Below are 24,560 nucleotides of genomic sequence, written 5' to 3' on the forward strand. Positions count from 1 at the left end.
TATCATCTAATGTCAGCTGGGCATCTAGTATGTCCACCTGCTCTGCCTCTAGCCTAGGTAGGTCAATTTGGGCTAGAGCATCGTCAATGTTCCTGTCCGTCGCCATTGCGTCTTTAGAGTACAGAGATTTAAAGAGTCTCAAAAATACCTAGTTAATCCCACACTGGGTTTTAACAAGGACTATTTTTGTCAATAGCACTGATCATATCCCTTGGTTCTTCCCACTTGCACAACCATGCTAACAATCTCCCAGGTTTATCTCCCTCTGCATGTAGCATTTGATTATATTATGCTAAATCTAGTCTTCCCAGCCTTTCCAACTCTCCAATGCATTTTTGCCGCAGTCCCAAAAATCTCTCCACCCCCCCTCCCCCCAGATGTTTATTCCTCAGTACCCTCCGTCCTCACAATATTGTTTTCAATATCCTCTAGTGACCGCAGTATTTCTTTCCTGAGACCTCATTTTTCCTATCGCCACCCCCTACATGCCCACTTTACAAGCGTCCCCACAAGGTACCTGCCCTCGCTACACTGTCCACGTTGATGTCAAAGTACCCCTTATCTGTTCTCCCAGGTAATTATGAAATTCATCATCTAAAATCCCCGCACCATACCCATGCGGCCTCCCTGTATGCAGCCAACTTTGTATACAATGATTTGAAAATGCTGTTGCATCGTGATTCGGAGCGTATGCGTTTACAAAGCAGACCTCCCTTTTTTCCTTAAGTCCATGTACCATGACCATTCTTACCCTCATCATCCCTCTTGAACTCTAGTAGCTGAAAGGGAACAGCGCGAGCAATCCAAATGAGGACTCCCCTGGCGTACGCCGAGAAAGGCAGACCGTATAGTTCTATATAGTTTCCTGGCTTTCGTGGCTTGTCTGATCAGGCATACAGATAGCAATGTTAAAGAAACGCACCTCATGACTGACAAGTAGGCATATACAGATAGCAATGTTAAAGAAACGCACCTCATGACTGACAAGTAGGCATATATTCGCAGTCTCTTCACATAGTTCATTAAGCCCTCTTTCATTCCAGGAGACTATGTCCAAACCATAAATCTTCGTCATAAATGATTCCCACTGCAGCGTCGACCTACTTCGTAGCCTCTCACAAATTGCCTTCCCAATTAACGGGGGACATATTGCCCTTCAACAATTATCTTTACAAAATAGTATGTCCCTGTTAGTCGCCCAAGCAAGGGGGTTGAGTGCTCGAGCAAAGCCCACATCCACATATCGGCTGCCAATCTCAACAATCGTAGTTCAACCTGTCAACTAATATAACATTCCTCCCCAGCCAAACCCATTGAGTATCCACCTTTTCCGCCCCCCACCTCCAAAAGCCATAATAACACAAAAACATCCCACAAATTCAAACAGCGGGCCAACAGCGATTCTTCTGCTCAGGCCCAGCCACCTCTCCCGTACCCGCCTTCCCTCCTCCGGGTAATGCACAGCAGCTTGATGCCTTAAAACTGACATCCGAAGTTACAACTGCGATATGTGGAAATCGCCTCTAGCAGCAGTCGTCTGGTTACCTGTTCTCATTCCCGATGCCCCCGCATTCGCTTTGCTTTATGTTTCTCATGCCTTTGCATTGAAGCATTTCATGGGTAGTAGAGCCAGTAATTAGTTCCTTGATCCGCCTAACTGCCATCACGCTATGCTTCATTGTTGTTTCTGCTCGGAAGCTGCAGTATCCCTTGTGCTTCCATCCAGGATTGTGCCTCCGTAGTATTGTCAAAGAAATGTGACCTTCCATTATGCAAGACCTTCTGTTTGGCCAGATAGATCAACATATATCGTAAATTTGCATGTCACAATTGCTCTTTAGTTGGTCCAAACATTGCCCTGCGTTGCTGGACTAAAACAGTATAGTCTGGATAGATTGCAAGGTTCGAAGATCCTCTAGTGAGGATTCCGCCTTCTCTAGAAAAAGCCAGAATCCTTTCTCTATCCTTGTAGTTCATATTCTTTGCTATTAATGGTCTTGGGGGGCGCCTGCCAGAGATTTTAGTCAACAACCTGTGTGCCCTTTTAACAGCGAATCCCTGAGTTAATGTGTCTGGGACCACCACTTGCAGGAGCATGTTTTCGACATAAGCCCAAGGGTCTCTACCTTCCTCAACCTGAGGGAGTCTGAGTATTCTGACGTTATTCCTGTGGGCCCTCCCTTCCGCATCCTCCGCATGGTGTTCGGGGATCTTCACAGTCAAGCAGGTCTTCTACATGAACAACTGTTCACAGCGTCCACTTTACACATCTGTCCACATTCCACGCACTTACAATCTGCTACCTGAGTTTGAGCACTGGTAATATTTGTTGTATTTTCCTGCACTCACTGCTCTGCTGAGCCCAAGCGGTCCGCCAGTGCACGTATATTGTGTCTCAGTAAACCTACATCCACAACAACCACTTCAATCATGTGTTCCAGTCTTCACATATAATGCCTACGTTCCCTCTCTTTTATTCAAAGTATTGTGCAAGCTACCTTCAGGGTATTGCAGCCTCCATGCATCACAAGAGTGGCGGCTTTAAGTCCGGTTTCTTCTGGGGCTCCTATTTACAACTGAGCCACACCTTTCGTGCATAAGCGCTTGCTGTTCCAGAGGAGCAGCTCGGTGGCCCAGCACGCCGTGCCTTCAATGTCAGTCACCTCACTGTACTATTCAAGGGGAGCCGCAAGCAGACAGCCCTTACACAAGGTATCCTCCGCTACAGTAGCTTTTCAGCGCTCCACAAAGGTTGCACTCACTGTTTGTGGTATCCTGGCCAGGCTTGCCCAATCTTCACCGCCAGGGCCCAGCTGTCACTGTCTGGGGTGCCTGCTGGTATGTAGCTCGCATCGCCTCTCCAGTCCATCCTTCAGTGCATCTCCACTTGCTCTCCCTTCTGTTCCGCTGGTGCCTGTCTGCCATTTCTGAATTCAAGCGTCCTTCCTCTGCAGTCTCAGATCTTGGGCTCTCGGGCAGCACCTCGGTGCGCTGCGGCTGCCATTTTGGATATTGTCCTCTTCGTTGTCTTTCACTCGTTCCTGCTCTGCTGCTAGGTTCTAGCATCTTAACCGTGACAGGCCCCCTTTTACTGTGTTTCCATGCAAAATCGGACGAGATTATCCATCTTAGTTGAAGGATCGTGCAGGAGCTATAAGGAAGACCAGTATCACTCCATGGCTGTTCGCCACGCCAGCCCCCAATCCCCTCCTGGTTCTTCCCTGTTTAAAGACAAATACTGTCTCCTCCCATAGAATTTCCTCACCACCCTGAGCCTTGCCTCCTCCCGGCACCACCCCATAGGTCACGAAGTGTCTGCCTTTCCCTAGCCACCTGGGAAGGGACTTTAAGCAGGCTTTTAGTGAGGGATCAGCAGGACTCCCAGTGCTCTAACAATCATAATGCATGACGCTGATAATACTATTTACAAGAAACCTTAAACGAAGACAAACCTTACATAAAAGCTTAGCACAGTCCATAATTTCCTGTTAACCACCAGAAAACATTTGTACACTCACAAGAATAGTTTTATTTCCATTCACAAAGTCCTCCAGTGCTTGCATCACATGCTGCCTCCGTTTTGTTTTCTTAAAGTTGGTGTTGCAGGTTCCATCAGATTTCTGAGGAAAGAGGTCAGAATTAGCAAAGAGGAGAATCGCACCACATAAGCATTTGGTATGTTGCGCCACACACTCGTACACATGAATTGCGTTTTTCCTCTTGAATAATCCACACTTATTAAACAAATACTTATGGATTTTTATACATGGACACAGATGTTATTGTAAGACATACACACCTCATCCTTTTTTCAAATTACATTTCAGGAAATATATCCAAACAAAGGGATGGAGATGCAAGATTTGAATAACCTTCAAGGGCTGAATGCTATAATTTTGGCCATTTGCCTTTTTCAGTGAGTGTGCTTATGCAGTGCTAGTATCACGGAGCACACTCAATACTCAGTGTTGCATACCTTAGTAAAGCCCAACAACCACACACTGAGGCCCAAAAGGACATACTGCTAGGGTGTTTGGGAAGAATGCAAGGACGATCCCACCTCAGGAAAATCAATCCTGGTGGAAGTCACAAGGTTGCACATCAAAATTCGTCCCCTTGGGGGGGCGTGGCCTGGAGCCGACTCAACTGGAATGTCTTCCTGAGAGCTCCCGCCTGGCCCAATGCGCCTTTTCATAAAAACCCCGCTTCCAGCCTCCGTTTTTCGCCGGGATTGAAACCTCCGGCAGGGGAACATCCCCTGCACCCACCGGCCAAGCGATCCCCGGCTTCATCCCGAGACCGCCATGATAGACCCCTCTACAGCCCCGGGGCCCACTCGGCAGCAAGATGGCCGCCGCAGCTTCGGGAATCGGAGGCCACCCAAGAGGGGGCGGAGCGGACACTGAAGCCCTGCCGATCAGCAACCGCCAGAGATGGTCTGGAGTGCACCTGCTCGTCGATCACTGCAGTGTCCCATTGCCTTGGACCCAACACCCAACCTCCCCAATCAAGCACTCCCGGAGACACTATCGCACCCCAGGAATCGAGGACGCCAACCCTAACCCTTGACGATCGAACGCGGTCGCCGACCGCGACCTCCGCTCCTCGGCTCCTGGCACAGAGGGATCGACTTTGTCCACGCTGAGCCCATCCATCACAGGCACCCCCCCCAAACTCCCCGCAGCGCCAGCGAGTGCGGGCGACCGCACCAGAACCTTCGACACCCGCCCGCTCCCGGAACAGACCTGCTCCCCGGGCAGAGGCACAGCCAACTCTCATCCTCGTCGCCGGCGGTCCGCCACACAGCCGGCCTGCCTCTGCGCACCCACCACAGGAGGCCATCAGCCTTTACCATCGCCACTGGAGCCCGAGGACCCTGATTATAGCCCAGCCATCGAGCCCACCAGGAGAGCGCGCGCCCAGAGCCCGCTCACAGGACTGCACCAGACCCACAAAGGCTCTGACTCACGGTCCTCCCTCTCCCTTCTCTGAGCACATTACAAGTGGTGTTACGGCCACCTAATCACAACACCTCCCACCGGTACTGGCACGTCTGCTTCCTCAGCTACAGCACCCCCGGGCCCGGGGGCCATCTTGCGGTCCAGAGCCCGGAGCACCCACCACAGCATCAGGCCCTCCTGCCACCCACACGCCACCATCGGAGTACAACCTCCACCCAGCCTCCTCATCAACTGCATCCAGGCCAACAGCCACCCGCTCCTCGTGTCTCCTGCCCCCCTTCCGGAACCGTCGCTCCATAGACCGGCAGGGGTTGCGGCCCCCAACATCCTCCCAGGCTGCTCCTGGTCGCAGGATACCCACGCACTCAAGACAGTGGCGGTACACTCCGCCACAGGGGACAGGAGGTAAGGAGTCGGGGGGAGAGCGGGAGGACAATCAGCCTACCCCGGGAGCGTGGCAGAGGGGGGCCTCTCGGACTCGCTGGCTGGCTGGCTTAACTTTCCGAACCCGATACCCACCCGGGATTCCGGCGCAACCATTTCCCCTCTTACTGTGCCCCCACACCTCTGGAACAGACAACTTCCACTTCCCAGAGCTCCAACCCTAGATCCTCCCGAGCATCTCATAACTCTCACCACCTCGCTTATACGGAGCTACTGCCTCTCCCTGCAACCCCTCACGGCAATGTCTAAAAGCGGGAAAGCACCTAAACAATCGGACATTATCTCCCTTATGTCGTCCGCGACCGCCGAAAGAGCAAAGAAAGCCGACCTTCCGGGGGAGACCATGAAAAATACCACCCCACCAACCACAGAAACAGATCCCACCCTGCCTCAAGCTGCAACCAAAGCAGACCTACAAGAGCTATTAGTAGCCCTAACCAGGGAAATTCAAAAAAGTTCCGAGGAAATCACTAAGAAAATAAACACTCTGGACAAAAGAATGGGGGAAGTAGAACAGCGAACCGCCGAAATCGAATCCGAAATCTGCGACCAAAGATTCGAAGATGAACATAACAAAGACCGGATAGCTGCCCTCGAAGCAAGATGTAACACCCTTGATGCAAAGCAGGAGGATTTGGAAAACCGATCAAGGAGGAACAACATCAGAATCCGAGGTATCCCAACCACGATCCCGGAACCAGATCTGAAAGCCTATATATTGGATCTCTTTCGTTTCATCATCACCCTCCCAGACACCTCCCCCCTAGAATTGGACCGGGTGCACAGAATAACCCCAAGGAAATCCTCAACGCTCCCCCCGGATGTCCTGGCCAGTATACACTTCTTTCAAATAAAAGAGGACATTATGCGAGAAGCTAGACAAATGAAACAGATCACCTTCAGAGGTTCCAAGATCTCTCTTTACCAAGACCTAGCGAATACCACACTCCTGAAACGGAAAGCAATGAAACCCCTGACAACCTGGCTACAAGAAAAGAAAATCCCATACCACTGGGGTTTCCCCACTTCAGTAAAATTCAAATGGGAGGGAAAAGAGGCAAATACAGTCTTTGAAAGAGGCGGAGAAACTCATGGGCGTGAGCGGTGCCGACCCCAGCGCCGAACCCGAAGAGGCAACTCACCCTCCCCGAGACGTATCCCCAGGTGGGCCATGGTCCAAGTCCAACAGACGGCGCAGACTCAGAGGACCCCCGAAAACAGACGGCGACAGGGGCTGAACACTCAACAGCAGCTCCCCGGGGCAGGAAACAATGATTCCCTCAAGCAATGTTCTCCCAAGACCAAGGAGGGCCCTCCAATCACATCGCAAACAACCCTCGCGCTCCGACACGGAGAGGTAGCCCCCGACGAGCTTACTCCCGGTTCATCTCGACGGCCCAGTTGGCCACACCGAGCGCATTGGTGCCACAAGTTCCCCAGTGGCAGTAGGTAGAAGTTCCATCTACCAGTTCGACGTTTGGAAAGGAGAAAAGACTCAGAAAGAAGTACGAAAAACTTGCAAGAATGCTTTACTCAGTTCGTTTATTCACTGGTCCCAGAGTCAACCATAGACTCGGCAGCACAACATGCAACAACATTCAAAAACAAGCCCACATCTCGTTACACTCATCAAGCCTGATACACCCCCCACAGATCAGCCCAGGGACAAATCCCAAGAATCAGCCTCATCACAACGCCGCCAGAGACGACTAATACAAGCGAGTTAAGATTCCTCTCCTGGAATATCCAGGGGATGAACTCACCAAGGAAACGCAGATTGGTTGAGCACCGCCTGAGTCAACTGGCCGGAGATATCGTTCTACTGCAAGAAACGCACCTTCTAGCCGAGGATGAACGACGCATAAAATTCAAGAGATACAAACAGTCCTACTTCGCCACCTCCGGCTCAAAGAAAAGAGGGGTGGCAATTATTCTCAGCAACAAAATTCCACTACTCAACATCACTATAAGAAGAGACCCAGACGGCCGTTACCTACTTCTCAAAGGTACCTTTGAAGAACTTCCCATCACGATAGCCTCAATTTACAGCCCCAATTCCTCCCAAAACAAGTTCTTAAACGACATCCTGCCAACAATTCTAGCTTTCAGAGAAGGACACCTATTTATCGGAGGAGATTTCAATACCATCCCTAACCCACAGCTTGACAAGACTCTCCCAGCCACGAACAATGATTACGTACAGGCCCTAGCCTTACTTAAGTTGTTCAGAGAAACAGAGACAGTAGACGCATGGAGAATACAAAACGGCGACACAAGAGATTTCACATACTTCTCCAACGTTCATAAGGGATTCTCAAGAATTGATCTAATTTTAATCCCCGGCATCCTACTCCCATGTGTCACTGATACGGAAATCCACACACGCATGATCTCCGACCACTCCCCGATATCTGTAAATCTAGCCATTTCAGGCCAGAAGAACAAGTTACTTTCTTACCTGGTAACGTTCTTTCGATGGGATGGTCCGACAACGTATTCCATTTCTATGACATGTAATCACCACAGCTGTGCTGCTTCGGAAACTTTTTCGGCGTCTGCGTCGATGACGTCGATGCGCCGCCGTCGAGGACCTCCTCCGACGTCCGACATCATCCGATGTGATAAGTAGGACGCACGACGCCCATAGCCTCAGTTGTAGTTTTTTCCCCCAGAACGTGTGACATAAGTCAACTGTCAGTCAGACACAAAGCCTTGCGGAACGTAAGCTGCAATCGCAAAAGAAATTCTGCAGCGGGGAAGGCCGGGCGGGAGCGATATGGAATACGTCGTCGGACCATCCCATCGAAAGAACGTTACCAGGTAAGAAAGTAACTTGTTCTTCGAGGGGATTGGGTCCTCCGACGTATTCCATATCTATGACAGACTCCCAAAGCAGTACCAAAACAAGGAGGAGGGAAAGAATTTAGAATCAAAATGTAGAATAGCCAATCAAATAGCAGAGCAAAGGACCGCCTTGCCAAAGGCCAGATCCTGTGCTCGGATGGAATCAAGGGAATAGTGACGTACAAATGTATGTACTGAAGCCCAGGTGGCTGCATCACAGATGTTGCGAATAGGAACACCCCTCTGCAGGGCAGTAGACGCAGCCATACCCCTGGTAGAATGGGCCCGCAAGCCAGCCGGCGGGTCCTTACCCGCCAAACGGTAGCACTCCGAGATGGCCAAAATAATCCAGCGAGACAAAGTCTGTTTCGTCACAGCTTGCCCCAAACGCTTTCCAGCGTAACCAATAAAGAGTTGATCATCCACTCTGACCCGGGACATGCGTGAAACATAAAAGCTTAAAGCTCTCCTAGGATCAAGCCTATGGAGCCTCTCCTCTTCCTTACCAGGATGCGGAGGAGGATAGAATGCCGGAAGAACAACCTTCTGGGCCAAATGAAATTCCGTCACTACCTTCGGAAGAAAAGAAGGACGAACTCTAAGGACAACCCTGTCCTTGTGAAATACAGTGAAGGGTGGCTGAACTGAAAGTGCCTGTAACTCACTCACTCTGCGAGCGGAAGTAACCGCAACTAAAAACACAGTTTGCAGAGTTAACAGCCTCAAAGGGCAAGAATGTAAAGGCTCAAACGGAGCACCCATAAGAAACTTAAGAACCAGGTTTAAATCCCAACCGGGCACCAGGAAAGGCGACGGAGGGAACACATTAGTGAGCCCTTTCAGGAACTGTGAAATCAAAGGGATTTTAAAGTAAGAACACTCTTCAGACGAGCGCTTAAAGATGGACAGCGCCGCCAGGTAACCCTTAACGGTACCCACTTGCAAGCCCCTGTGGGCCAAAGAAAGTAAAAAGGACAGAACCATGGGGATGTCACATGCAAAAGGATCCACATTCTGAACTCTGCATCAGTCGCAGAACTTACGCCAACTGCAACGGTACAGAGACTTTGTTGCCGGCCTTCGGGCCGAAAGCAACACCTCCATCACGTCCTCAGGGAGGTCCCAATCCTTATACCTCAACCTTTCAGAAGCCAAGCGTGAAGGTTGAGGGATCTGACCTCTGGATGGAGAACCTGACCCCCCTCCCGTGAGAGCAGATCGTCTCGGTAGGGAAGACGACGTGGAGGGCAGATGGATAAGTCGAGAAGGTCCGGGTACCACGTCCTCCGAGCCCACGCCGGGGCAATGAGGATCATCCGGGAACCGAACTTCCGTAACCTCCGCAGCACTTGCGGGATGACGGGGACTGGAGGAAACGCGTACAGCAGCGGGAATGACCACTCCACCACGAACGCGTCTCCTAAGGCTCCTTCTGGAGGAAATTCCCGCGAGCAAAACCTTTCGCACTTCCGGTTGACACTGGAGGCGAAGAGATCCACTTGAGGGGTCCCCCAAAGGGCGAAGATCTCCAGGAGAATCTCCTGAGCCAACTCCCACTCGTGAGAGATCGCGCTCTGCCTGCTCAGAGCGTCCGCCGTCACGTTTTCGGCACCGGCCAGATGAACTGCCGAGATCGAAACTTCCTGCTGGATGGCCCAGAACTCGAGCTGCATCGCCTCTCAGAGGAAGTGACCCTGCCCCCCCCTTTTTGTTGAGGTAGTGCATGGCCACTGTGTTGTCCGTCAGGATCAGGACATTCTTCCCTCGCACAGACGGCAGAAAAGCCTTCAGGGCTAGCCTGACGGCCCTCAGCTCCAACAGATTGATATGGAGTCTGGACTCCGACGGAGACCAACGACCGCTGACTGTCAGCCCGTTGGCATGAGCTCCCCATCCCGTGAGGGATGCATCCATCACGATCGTCACCTCCGGCCAGGGAAGCCAAAACGGAGCCCCCTTCATCAAGTTGCCTTCGACGGCCCACCACAGAAGGTCCCGGGCGACCGAGGACGGCACCTGAATCGAGTCCGACATCCTGCCGGAGGACTGCGACCATTGCGTCTTGAGTGCCCACTGCAAAGATCTCATCCGCAGGCGAGCCTCTGGCACCAGAAGAATGCAGGATGCCATGAGGCCGAGCAACCTCAAGAACTCGAACGCTGGGAGCGTCTGGGCATGCTGAAACTTGTGCACCATCTGCTGAATGTGAAGAGCCCTCACCTGGGGAGGAAAACACTGCCCCAGGGAAGTGTCGAGCACTGCTCCGATGTACTGGAGCCGCTGTGTTGGCGTCAAATGGGACTTCTTTAAATTGAGGGAGAAGCCCAGCCTGTGAAGGGAGTGGCAGATGATCGATAGATGATCCAGGACTTGCTCGGGAGAGCTCCCCCTGATCAACCAATCGTCCAGGTAGGGGTAGACGTGAATCCCCCCCTTGCCTGAGATGCGCTGCCACCACCACCATGAGCTTGGTGAAAACCCTCGGGGCGGAGGTCAATCCGAACGGCAGGACCCGAAACTGAAAGTGCGAGTCGCCAACCGCGAACCTCAAGTACTTCCTGTGCTTGGGATGGATCGGCACATGGAAGTAAGCATCCTTGAGGTCGAGTGACACCAACCAGTCCTGAAGCTGAAGGGCCTGGAGGACTTGAGAGAGAGTAACCATCTTGAACTTGTCCTTCCTGAGGAGATTGTTCAAATCGCGCAAGTCCATGATGGGTCTCAATCCCCCGTCTTTCTTCGAAACCAAAAAATAAGGGGAATACCATCCCTTGTTCCTCTCCGCTACAGGCACCAGTTCTATGGCGCCTTTCTCCAGCAGGGCTTGAATTTCCTGCGCAAGGAGCGGATCCGGACTCTGCAAAGAGAGGTTCCCCGGTGGATTGTCGCGAGGCCTGTGCCGAAAAGGAAGACAGTAGCCGTGGGTTATGATCTCCAGAACCCACACATCTGAAGTAATGGCTTGCCACTCTACAAGATGCTGCACCAGCCTTCCCCCAACCGGCGAACCATGGGACATGGCCTCACGACAGAGTGGGAGCGGCTGCGGCGTTACCTGAGGGCAAAGAGGCAACTGCCCGAGCGGCCTTGGCACCACGGGTACCCTGTCGTCCACCTCTGGTACCCCTGCGATGGCCTCTTTGACTGCCAGCTCCTCTCGCTTTACTGAAGGATGAGTAATAGCGAAAGGAACCACCCCTCCACTGCTGTCCCCTAGGACGAAAAGGCGGAGGTTGGCGAACTGCAGCGCCCAACGACTTCGCTGCAGCTTTTGAGGTCTGCAACCTCTCAAGGCTCTCGTCAGCCTTGTTGCCAAAAAGGTGTTCACCATCAAAGGGCATGTTGAGGAGCCGGGACTGCACATCAGGAGCAAACCCCGACTTCCGCAACCACGCAAACCTGCGTATCACGGTGCTCGCCGCCATGGACCTACTGACGCATTCAGCCAAGTCCAGACCCGACTGAACGGACTCACACATGGCATCCTTACCATCCTGGAGCATAGCAAGGAAACCATCCCGTTCATCCCCTTCGGGAATATGTTCAGCCGCTAACGCAACACAGTTCCACAGAGTGTGCGTGAAACTTTACAAGGCACAAATGGAGTTGGCCGCCTGAAGCGCCATACCACCAGAAGAAAACACTTTCTTCGCCCAGCCATCAAAACGTTTGTCGTCCCTATCAGGAGGCATGGTAGGGTACGACGCCTGCTTTGCCGGGGCCGTGGCCGCCTGCACCACCAAACTTTCCAGAGTGGGGTGCCTGGTCAAGTAGCAGGGGTCGCTACTGGCTGGACGGTATTTACGCGACAAGGATCTGCCCACCGCCGGGAGACTCACCTCCGACACGAAAGGCGTCGATGGCGTCGAGCGAATCGGCGCCGACGCCGAGAAAACCGGCAACGGCGCCGAGAGGATCGGCGTCGACGAAATCGGCGTCGACGTCAGATGCAGCGCCTCCAGTATCGGCGGCGTCGACACAGCCCTCGAAGCCGGAGCCCCGAGCGTGTCCCTCGACGACCTGATCGTCGACGGTGTCGACGAGGCCCTCGAAGCCGGAGCCTCGAGAAAGCCTGTCGACGCCCTCGACGCCTCAGACGTCGATGTCTTCCTCGAAGACTTCACAGGAGCATACGGTCTCGAACGCGTCGAGGACCGGGACCTGGAACGGGTACGGCGAGAACGAGCCTCCTTGTCCGAACGGGACCGCTCCCGTGACTCGTGCCGACCACTCTTGCGAGTGGCGTCTCTCGACCTCACACGGCCGACCCCACTCGGGGGCGCGGACGGCTGAGTACCCTGCGACTCAAGAATCGCCAACATTTTCTTCCCGAAGGAAGCCCATTCCTCCGGCGCCGCACAGCTGGTGGGGCAACCGACGAGCCGGGCAGAATCCTCGGAAGAGGACCTGGAAGGCGACCGGTGACGGCGCTTCCGAGAATGCCTCGAAGAGGCCGAGGAGTGGCGAGACCCACTCCTAGAAGAAGACCGACGAGACTTCCGACGATGACGCGGAGAGTCACCCCTCGAATCATCCGTCGAAAGCCCCGCCGACTTCGACTTCCGGGGCTTGGACACCCGACCTACCGACAACTTCTTCTTACGTTCGCATAAGGCTTTGGACGTGAGCGACTGGCAGTCGATACAGTCATCCGTGTCGTGGGCCTCCCCGAGGCACCATAGGCAGGCGTTGTGCGAGTCAGTCACCGACATCTTGGACCCACACTCCCCGCACTTCTTAAAGCCCGGACGCGGGGTTGAAGACGAAGTGGAAGACATCGCCGAAGGAAATTCACAAACGAACAGGTTCGAAGAACCAGAAAGAACAGAACTCCAAAGAGTCGAGGCTTAGAACCGAGAAACACGAAGCAACACGTTCGCGGAAAAAACGGAACTGAGGCTATGGGCGTCGTGCGTCCTACTTATCACATCGGATGACGTCGGACGTCGGAGGAGGTCCTCGACGGCGGCGCATCGACGTCATCGACGCAGGACGCAGACGCCGAAAAAGTTTCCGAAGCAGCACAGCTGTGGTGATTACATGTCATAGATATGGAATACGTCGGAGGACCCAATCCCCTCGAAATCCCCCCCTCAAAGGTACTGGAAACTGAACGATGCACTCCTTCTAGATATCAGCATAAGAGCCGAAGTGGAGGACTCACTGATAAATTACTTTGAAGAGAACACCACACAAACATCCCACATCAGTACAATCTGGGACGCAATGAAAGCGGTGGTTAGGGGTGTACTAATAGGAGCCAGAGCTGAACAGCGAAGGATCTCAAACATAGCCAACTCCAAACTAGAAAAAGAAGTATCCCTCCACGAATCACAGCTAAAAGCTCAATACTCAAGGAATATCGAGCGGGCCCTGAGAAAGGCGAAAACTGCTTTGGAAATGCACTGTGCTGACCGGACAGCTAAATCCCTGGCGTACACAAAGCAATTTTACTACGCCAAAGGAAACAAAGCAAACAGGATATAAGTGCAAAAGCTGAGGGCACTCCGTAATCGGAACAACATACTTAAACTACGAGGAGGGAACGGAAAACTGCTCTTCTCCCAAACGGAGAAAATGAACGAACTCCTGAGATACCATACAGCGATAATGTCCAGTGACCCACTAACACTAAATGAGCTACCAGAATATCTGAACGCACTTCCGCCCCGCAACCCCACACATCTGGAACATCTGGAGGCTCCCATTGAAGTAGAAGAAATTATTGAAGCCATCAAAACTCTCAAACCCTCCGCCCCAGGCCCAGATGGCCTAACCGCAGCCTTCTATAAAAAATTCGCCAGAGTTCTGGCCCCACAATTATCCGCTTTATTCAACTCCTTCCTATCCACGAAAACTGTCACGAAATCCATGGCCGAATCAATCACAATCCTGCTACATAAGTCCGGAAAAGACCCTGAACTCCCAGAATCCTACCGGCCCATCTCACTCTTAAACAATGACGGGAAGATCTTCGCCAAGGTACTAGCCAGAAGACTGGGCCCAACTCTTCCAAGCCTAATCGACCGGGACCAAACAGGATTTATCCCTGGCAGAGGGACAAACGACAACATTCGACGAGTACTAAACCTAATTGAAGGCGCTCACAAAGCTAAAACAAAAATGGCGGTAATCTCATTAGACGCGCACAAAGCCTTTGATCGGGTGGACTGGGGATACATCCAAGAGGTCCTCCAACGCTTCGGCTTCGGCCCCAACTTCACAGCATGGGTCATGGCTAACTATCAAATTCCCACCACACAGCTCCGAGTTAATGGCACAAGGTCCGAACAGATCCGCATCACAAGAGGCACCAGACAAGGCTGCCCGCTCTCGCCCCTGGTCTTTGCTCTATCAATGGAGCCTTTCGCCGCTAGAATCAGACAAAATGAAACCATAAAAGGAATCCAAGTGGGTAATCACTAATATAAAATCGCACTCTATGCCGACGACGTGCTCTTAACGATTACAGACTTGGCGGCCTCCCTAGGGACACTATGGAAAGAGAGAGGAGTTTGGCACCATGTCAGGATTCAAAGTCAACTTAACCAAATCCTCAACACTACCCATTAACCTAACCCACCTGGACGAGGCCGCCCTCGCACCGCTCTCACCAATTCCCTGGGCCAAAGACGCCATAGGATACCTCGGGGTCCAGATCACCGAAAACCCAAAGCGACTAAACTCAAAGAACATCCCACAATTACTTAGCACCCTTCAAAATGATCTCAAAAGATGGAAACAACAAGAAATCTCATGGTTTGGACGAATCTCAGCGGTAAAAATGAACCTAATCCCCAGATGGATATACCATTGCACAGCCCTGCCAATACAAATCCCACCCCCAGCCATACGTGCACTACAGAAGAAACTAATGGAATTTGTCTGGGGAGGGAAGAGGCCCAGGATCAACAAACGAATCATGATGAAAGGCAAACCTTCAGGAGGAATGGGTGTCCCTGACCTAGCCAGATACTCGCTAGCAGCTCAACTATCACACGCATTCGCTTGGGTGCAGGAAGCTGACCCCCCCGCTATGGCGTCAAATTGAGGAGTCCTGGTGCCCAGTCCCCCTATATGATCTCCCACACCTACCACCGCTAAAGCCTCAAACCAACTCCGGGCCACTGTCGGCCACGACCATCACAACCCAATGCTGGAAAACCGCAGCTCGGAAATGGGGACATTGCAGCCCCCTAGGACCCTTGTCACCTATCTGGAACAACCCGGAGTTTACCCCCGGAAACCCGCCACGAGATTTTCACGCTTGGATAGCGGGGGGTCTGGCAAAAACTAGCGATTTTATCGAAGAAGGCCTACCCATCACCTTCGAGAGATGCAAATCAAAATTTGGAGTGGGGGAACGGGAAAGATTCCGATACTCACAAATCAGACACTGGATCTCGCACAGAAGAACCCGGGACAAATGCTCGAGGGAACCATCAGCTCTGGAGATCACGTTAACTTCCCCGACCAACAAAGGGAAAATAGCTACCATATACCGGCTCCTAGAAAGATCGGACCCAGCAAAGAAAGAAAAATATATGACGGAATGGGAAAAGGATATGGGCCGTGAGATAACATCAGAAAGCTGGGGGCAAATCTGGTCCAGACTACATAAAAGCTCACAATGCGTCACGAACGAGGAAGGAGGCTACAAACTGTGCTACAGATACTACATCACTCCCGTCCAAATCCATAAAGCCAACCCGGACTTTCCCGCCACATGCTGGCGAGGGTGCCAAATCCCCGGATCTCTCTATCACCTAGTTTGGAGCTGCCCTAAGGCAGAAATATACTGGAAAGAAGTCCTGAAACACATCAAAGATATCTCTGGCCTCTCCATCCCTTGGGACCAAGGAATTGTCCTCCTGGGCGAAACCGGCGATGGAGCATTCCCAATCTCAGGTCACATTTCCCGACTATGCAACCACCTGCTATTAGCCGCAAAGATAGCTATGGCTCGATTATGGAAGGACAAAAATGGCCCCTCGATCGCCCTATGGTGGGCCAAATGCTGGGAGATTGCAGTAGCGGAAAAAATCACGGCAATCCGCTCGGACTCCCTAAACAGATCCCTGAATATATGGGACCCATTCTTGGACTATGCGGCCAAATACCCAACCCTCACCAGGAGACCTCCACTTACTAGATGGCTCCAATGTAGCCCTCTCTATTAATCACCGTCCAATCCCCGAACATACCGGATCAGAAGGAACAAGTACCCAGAACTCTTCCACCCAGCACCACATCCAGAAACCGTCCACCATTTCCTCCATCCTCCGACTCACATTGGGCTACAAACGCACTAATTAAATATTGAAATTGTAATATTTTACATTGTTGCATGTAACACTATATCCTGCAAGATCAATAAAATGTTATGAAAAAAAAATTCGTCCCCTTATGAGCAAGGCAGCCATCAGTGACGAAGGGCAATGCCAAAGGTGAAAGTTGAGATTTATAAAAAAAAATACCTCCCAAAACCACATGCAATTGTTCCACCCAGTGCAGAATTATTTCTTTCAATAAAAAAATTCACCCTTTAGGCACTGCTGCAAAAATATAGAACAGGTCTATGAAGGCCCACTGCAGCACTGAATACTTCAGGTGTACAGAGGTGTAAACAGGTTGGGTGGTTAAGATCTATACCACCACAGTTCTGTCACTATATTGTCAATACTACAATTTCCAACATTCGGACAGACATTATTGCAGTTAGACAAACCGATGCATTTATCAAACTAGATTGAGTTGAATCATCATTTGAGAGCTAGAGGTTAAGAGGAAAGTTAAACGAAAAGTGGTAACTGCTATGATGAATATGCAGATGAGATCTTATTATGCATAGTTTATCAGTGGAAATAGCCTACAGATGTTCTGACCTGTACATGGTGCTGCCTTTTGCTGAAAGCCAGGACCAACCGGATTGTTCCTTCCATCCCAGGGAGGAACTTCAAAAAAGAGGAGAACATCCGCCAATGTGCAGGAAGCACAGACGTGCAGAGCCACACAAGGCAGGAGTCCCTTTCAAGATGCATGCCAATGTGGGAGGAGCAGGCAGGAGCTCTAACAAAGGCAGAGATACCAAGCACTAGGGAGCAACTGAGGCAGGGAGCACTGCCACCACCAAAGACGGAGGAAACATGTGTCTGGAAATGCTGGCGCAGCGGCTTAATTCACGGGGAAGCCAAGAGAAGCCGCAGGGGCGAGAGATGCTGGTAGTCTGGGAGGGGTCCAACAAAGAACCACATAGACGAGAGAAGTTTACAGCCCACAAGTGGCAAATCGCGAAATCACAAAGGCTGCCAAAGCCTGTAGCCCACGAGGGGAAGTTAGAGGAACAACTGGGGCAAGAGACACCAGGATCCCAACAAAGAACTGTAGAGACAAAAGAACCCAAAAGCTGAGGAGGTGCGAGCACAGAAACTAAAAAGGTCAAATAAGCCTACTGCCCATGAGGGGCAAACCAAAAAACCACAGAAGCTAGAAAAGCTCAAAGCCTGAAAGGGGGAGGCCAAGAGCATGCCAGAAATAAAAGAAGCCTGTAGTCCTAGATGGGCCATCCGAAAAGTCTGTAGCACAGGACAGGCTAAAATAAGAATGCACCCGGCTGGATGGATCCCACCACATCTCAGTGGCCAAAGAACCAGAGAGCCTAGAAATGCTCAGAGAGCAGTATTCTTGGAAGTGAACTTACCGAGCAACACCGGTCAAGTTGCACTATAGGAGACGGGATAAGTCTAAGCTACTGAGTAGAGATCTTATTGGGTGAACCGTTTTGTGACATTATCGGGGTTGGAAAAGGGTTTTCTTTATGGTTACCAACCAACCATCTTACCCAGCTGGTGAGATAACTCAGCTGGTTGAGCGTTTGCTGCTAAAGATCTAGTTGTGATCTGCGGGCCGGTTTGAATCCGAGGAAGGGCAACTCAGCCTTTCATCCTTCCAAGGTTGATATACGAGTACCAACATCAGTTGGGATGGCAAATCTTTTTAAATGTGTTCCATGTACAGTGCTTAGGTGTAAGCACTATATAAATAAATCATTGTAAAGCAATGGGGGAATCGTGTACGTCTCTCATGTCTGACGAACTACAACTTGTTGGTGCAACTCTGTGGTTTTAAGAGGAGGTTCTTTCTTTGTATCATTCCCTCTCCCATACTGCTTAGGATCACACTTTTACGACATTGTAAGGTGCCTCATGAAACTGAGTTGGCATAACGTTGAACCTGAAGAATAAAGGCCAACAAAGAACTGATTTTTGCTTAATCAACACCGTCATGTGACATTGGGCCTCATCACGACTTCGGCGGTAACCCTTAAATCCGGCGGTAGCGCTATTACCGCCGGAGTTAAGGGTCCGCCGAATCAGGGCTTCGGCGGATTTCGCCCCAGCTCTGAGCTGGGGGGAAATCCGCCAAAAATTCGCGCTATTACCGCCGGCGGGAAATCTGCCGGCTGTATTAGCGCGAAGATTCCCCATTGAGCCCAATGGGGAATGGGGCATTCCCGAATGGGCTCAGTGGGGAATGGGGACTTACATTACTGGCGAACTCGTGATCTGGCGCTATAAGCGCCGGGGAGTTCGGCGGTAGGGCTAATACCCCCCGCGCTAATAGCGTTACCATTACCGCCCAAGTCGTGATGAGGCCCATTGAGGCTAATCAGATTGGCCAAAATATACAAACTGACATGCCAGAAGAGCAGGCACTTTTAGAGTTCGTTCTGTGGGTGAAATAGTGTATTGTTGTACCCAAACATTCTGCCATTCCATTCTGTGAAACAGTGTGGCCTTTTGCTCAGACCTAAAAGAATCCCACCCTGATTGGCCATTTTGTTCATGCCAGAACTCTAATTGCTCTAGTGGCCAGCTTCAGAACACTGTGCTGTGTAGAATGATCATCCAGCCAAAATGTGCAGGAAGATTCTTGCAAAGGAAAGTATTGGGGTTGATCCTGGTCTGTAATGGCAAACAGCCTATAAAAGCTGGAAAGAGGCATTACCACTGGTCTCAAGTGTTTTGTATTATCTTGTAACAAACAATATTCAAGAAGGGTGCCCGTACATGTCTGTCTCTATAAAGGTATTTATTGATGGGTCTCTGCAAGAAACAGGGCAATCATGAAGATACCAGGGTGGGTCAAGGAACTCCCAGGAACCTCTTCAGATCGGATATCGGCTCTAGTCAACACAACTTTGCCAACCTAGGCAAAGAAGCATTTTGCCCAACCCTACCGCCCACACCCCCATGGAGACGCCTTCTTTTGTTAAAAGCCTAACAGCAATGAGTGTGAAGTGGATGGATGCCCCTCCAAAGATTTTTTCCACTGCCATTTTTATTGACAAAGCATTAACCATAAATTCCATGTAATCCATTGAATAAGTAGAAATTGTGTGATTTAAGAGCATCCAGCAGATCTGACTGTACAAAAAAGAATGCGATCCAAGACCAATATGGGTGAAAACCTTCCAGAATAAAACTAAAATAGCATTTAAGTACATACCGGAGGCCACATCCCCAGAGATTTTTGAAACCGCATAACTAATAGCAAACAAGTTGAGCAGTGGACTCGGCGAAACATATGATAAGTCAATCATAACGCGGCTCTACACAAGTGTTTCTAGGCGTGACAAGACAAGGAAGGGAGGCCAGAAGGAGGACAAAACAGTCTTACTAGGCCTTGTGTCATTCAAATCGTGCAAGTGCAGGGGGGCATGAGGGGGAGAAGTGCTAGGGGAGGGAGAGTGCAAAGTAACTAGTAAGTGCTGCTAGGAGGTGGCTCGTAAGTGCAGACTCAGGAAACTGTAGGGTTACAGATACAGCCGCTTAAGTGGTTGGGAGGCCCGGAGGCAGAGCAAAGGCAACCGGTCGTGCAGGAGCCTCGTCTCGCAAGTTCAGGGGTGGCCAGGTAACCAGTCTGCGCAGCACAGGAGAGAGAAGCGGAAGCAAAAAGAGTTGCCTCCGGAACCTTAGATGGTACCTCTCAGGTTTGAGAGGTAGGGAGGCTGTTCTAGAGGGAGGCTCCAGAAGAAGACCGATCTACCCCCCACTCTCTGCCTGGAGAAGCATCTGACCTTCAGATTTGGAGGTGGATGAGCGGAGGGCTCAAGAAGGAAGATGCTTAGGAAGAGAAAGTTGGATGTAGTGTTGTCCCTGGCCCCAGAAAGCCTTGTGGACGATGCAGAGGGTCTTGAACTTGATCCTCGCAGTCACAGGGAGCCAGTGGAGAGATTTCAGGGCTAGAGGCCAAGGACAAGTCTTGCAGTCCTGTTCTGGATAAGTTTAGACGGCGAAGAGTAGAGGCAGGCAGATTTAGAAAGAGGCTTTTGCAGTAGTACAGCTTAGAGAGGACCAGGGCTCTTGGGACAGTGAGCTTCTGAGGGGAAGTGAGAAAACGGAAGAATACCACTGAAGAGGTGCAGCTCATAGTGTGACTTCTCTCCTCCCATCTCTGACCTCTCGAAGAAGAAGAGGGTGGAGTTGAAGACGACCCCATGGTTCTTAGCCTCATTGGAAGGAGCAGATAGAGGGTTCAGGGTTGGCGGCCAGTAGGAAGGCGGGAGCAGGAGTCCCAATGAGGAGGATCTCAGTCTTACTGGCATTAAGGCAGAGATTGTTGGCGGCACATCATTTCTGAATTGCAGACTGACAGTCCGGTATGCGAGAAGGAGCAGTAGAGGCTGAGGGGAGCCTGAAAGAGCTGGGAGTCATCCGCATTAACACAAATTTAGAGTAGAAGGTAGAGATGCTGTGGGCCAGAGGTGCCAGGTAGTGGTTAAATAGCCAAATCAGCTGTAAATAACAGACCTCAACAAAAATATGCATTTAATGTTAACACAAAGTATTTTAGATCCGTTTTCCTTCAAAAGAATACAAATAACATGCTGTACTCAATTCAGTAGATGGTAAATAACACAGAACCAACAATTGTAATGTATGATAGAACCATTGTCAAATAATGAAAAGAGGAAGGAGCAACAAAAAAATAAAAAGCACATCACGTTACATGGGAACCAGCAAAACTATATAACTTAACACTTAGAAAAGGGTCTCTTCTATGCTCCAACAGAAGTAAAGGGGGTAACTCGCATTGTTGATATGGATGTGGTGCAATACCAGGGTAAAAGTTGTATTGTGGCAATATATTAGGATTTATTTTTAATACTGCCCCCAGCTCACCTCCGTTTTAGTGTCAAAATGTGTAAACCATGTCTGAGTCTAGGTGCATTAAGTCCTGCCCAGGCACAGCAGGACCCTACTCTTCTTAGGATGCACTGACCAGAAATTGAGTGATATAAGAGAGATGTGTTGAATAAAAATATTGTGTATTATTAGAAGATATGAAAGCAAGTTGATAGGTGGCACTTGCTACATTGTTAACGTATATGTAAAGTCTGAGGGCTATCCCATGTATAATGTGGGCATAGTTAACCAGATTCATCCCAATTCATGGATGTCTTTTAAAAGGTCTAGATAAATAGGAGGCCAAGGCCACAAGTTTAAAGTATATGTACTGCTTATGTGGAAGAAAAAAAAACAAAGCAGGCTTTACAGGGTAGGCAAAGAGGTACATGCTGAAGGAATAGTCTGCAAACCTCTAAATATCTACTGTCCTGATCGATGAGCCAGTAAGTAACCTTTTCATAGGTAGGCAATTTGGCCATATAAGCCATCAAGTCTTCAACAAATGGAGATAGAATTCTCTTCCATAATCTAAAGACATTGATTTTTGTTATCAGTCATGCAGCCACCAGCCACCGAGCCAGTTTGTTGAGATCATCTGAGAAATGTTGTAAAAGAGCGACTGCTTTACTCAATTATAATTGCAAAGAGGATGAGGTAAACTTCCATACATGCAATCCGAAAATGCTTATTTTTAGACAGCACCTCAATATATGTAACAAGTCCCCTTTATCCTATCTACATCTTGGCAGGGGTCCAATACTACTTGTGTAACTTTAAATTACATGAGTTTGTCTTGCCTCTCTAATAGGCTCAGTCCTGAAACCAGTACATACGTTTTAGCATACTACATATTCCTCGTCCATAGTCCCCTTTCCTCCATACTTATGGGATGTCTGTCAAACACAGATGGGAGTGGAGCCATTTGCAGAGAATAAACAATGGGACTCACTATCCGGAAGCGCAGCTGGCACATTCTCTGCACACTGAAGTCGCCACAAAGTCACATCTGTGCTCGTCTGTGTGCAGGCTGGGTGTGAGATCTCTACTCTTATTTCACCCAACATCTTGAAATTAACATGCGAGGGTATTCTGAGTCTGGCTCATCCCGATACAGTGCTGCCAACCTCCTTTAAACCTGCTATATTGCCCAGTGACTAACAATAGTACATATATAAATGCAGTCTGGTTAATGCTCGATCTTTGGTTGCTCACGCAGCCTTTTGTTAGGATTTAAATTTCAGATTATAAAATGACGTTCTTTGTGCTAGAGACTTGGTGTTGGGGAGAATTCTCAACAATGTACCAATTCCTCCCACCTTAGAGCCCTCCAGCTCTTTTTCTAAACTTTGGGACTTTGAACTTTTCAATTCAATGTGTTTTCTGTGTTTGTTTCTTTTTGGTTGTGGAGTCTAACCAACTCCATAGGCGTCATCTTTTAAAATTGTGTCACAAAGCACCTTCACTGCGGTGCCACATGGAAGTCTTCCAGATGTCCCAAGGTTTAAATACCTTCTCTGGGATCAACTACTGTTTCGCTAAGCAGTGGAGTGAAATTGACTTCACTTAGTCCTGTAAAATTCTAGATCCAGCACACCCTATCTTACAATAGAGTGCTGGAGGGGTTACTTAGTGTCCCCTGTGTCTAGTTACTCATGTAGCATTTATATGTTACCCTTTCCTCTCAGAATGGCTGGTGGCAGTGGTTTTTGTATGAACTACCATGATTTACCCCGACTGCGAACGGTTTGCAGCTCCGGTAACGTTAAAGCTGTCTTTAACCTTGCCGTGATACCCTAGGGTCTGGGCATGTAACAAATGTAACAAATAAAATAAATAAGTTTCGAACGCAAATGGTCAGGTCCAAAAGGTACAGATAGCTCTAGATGGTAGTCCTAGTGATGAGAAAGATAAGCAATTTGATGTATTAAGCAACTCCATTGCCCCATTTTTAGTGGGGAATGAGAATGATACCCTTTTGGCAGTACAATGTACTCCTATGTCAAACGATGCTCAACAAAGATATATTTGTGCAGTGTAGTGAGGGCATCCCAAATCCATCGAATCCGAAGATTATCGGATTGGAAGGTAATTCAAAGATACTGGGGACAAAGCTAATAAATCGCACCTATTTCTTATCTTTATTGTCGAACAGCCCACAGCTCTGTATTCTTACGACTAAAGATTTAATTCGAATTTCGGTAGCCCTCACTAACAATTATAGAATGATATGTTATCTCCCCTCAGTAAATATTTTCAAACTGATTTGGGCTTATAGACAGGAGTTTCAAGAATTAGGATTTGTATTGCATAGTTTTGATGATGAAATGAAAGCACAGGAATTTCTGCAGTACTCCATGACGGCTATTACTAATAAATGAAATCCATTCAAAGAGGGAAATGCGTCCTTTAAGGATCAGCAATTATGTATCTCTAACCTAATGGCTACTTTAGGAAACAACAAAACATGTTATGGGTAGAACTACTTTTAAAAACCATTCTGAATAATTGCACATTGGGAGAAAATCATTAGCAATCCATTACTAAGCAAGTTAGGATTACTACTTGGAATTCCTGTGGTTTTAATAATATACAACAATGGAGATCCCTTTCTCAATACGATGACCTTCCACGCATTTTATTATTACAAAAGACTATGCAGCTCAACAAATTAATGAAGGTTTTTCCACGCACTGTGTGCCAGCTATGAGAAGACTGGCGGTTCGACCCTTTGGTGGACTAACAATCGCCATCAATAACAATATTTCCCACAATTCTGTGGTCATTTGGAAATCAATACACATACTTGCCATTTCTCTTATGATGCCAGGTGCAAAAATCAAAAGTATAATTATAGTGAACGTATATTGGAATCCAAGGAAAATAACTCAGGATGACATGTTTAATGAAATAGATCTTTGCTTTGAAACCATTTACTCTGTAATGAATGAATTTGTCATAATTGGAGGGGGCGACTTTAATGCACTATGCACTGTACCGTTGGTGAAACCCAACGCTACAGAACAAAGTGCTGAACTTAGGGCAACGAAATATGGGAAGCAATGGAGGGAATATTTTGATGAATGGGACATGAGCTTTGAGTGTAACCCAGAAGGACAGCAAT

The 24,560-nt window shown here is 49.5% G+C and overlaps 1 protein-coding gene across 1 annotated transcript in view; it reads right to left on the reverse strand.

Annotated features, from left to right (window-relative positions):
• Positions 1-24,560, reverse strand: part of LOC138566800 (inositol-trisphosphate 3-kinase A-like) — a 796,057-nt gene that overhangs the window by 42,187 nt on the left and 729,310 nt on the right. Inside the window, exon 7 of the mRNA XM_069644458.1 lies at positions 3,519-3,620. Within this exon, the coding sequence (XP_069500559.1) occupies positions 3,519-3,620 (102 nt within the window). The remainder of the gene's footprint in view (positions 1-3,518; positions 3,621-24,560) is intronic.

The sequence above is a fragment of the Ambystoma mexicanum genome, chromosome 2p (assembly GCF_040938575.1).
Source record: "Ambystoma mexicanum isolate Mex_15411 chromosome 2p, UKY_AmexF1_1, whole genome shotgun sequence".
Lineage (NCBI taxonomy): Eukaryota > Metazoa > Chordata > Amphibia > Caudata > Ambystomatidae > Ambystoma > Ambystoma mexicanum.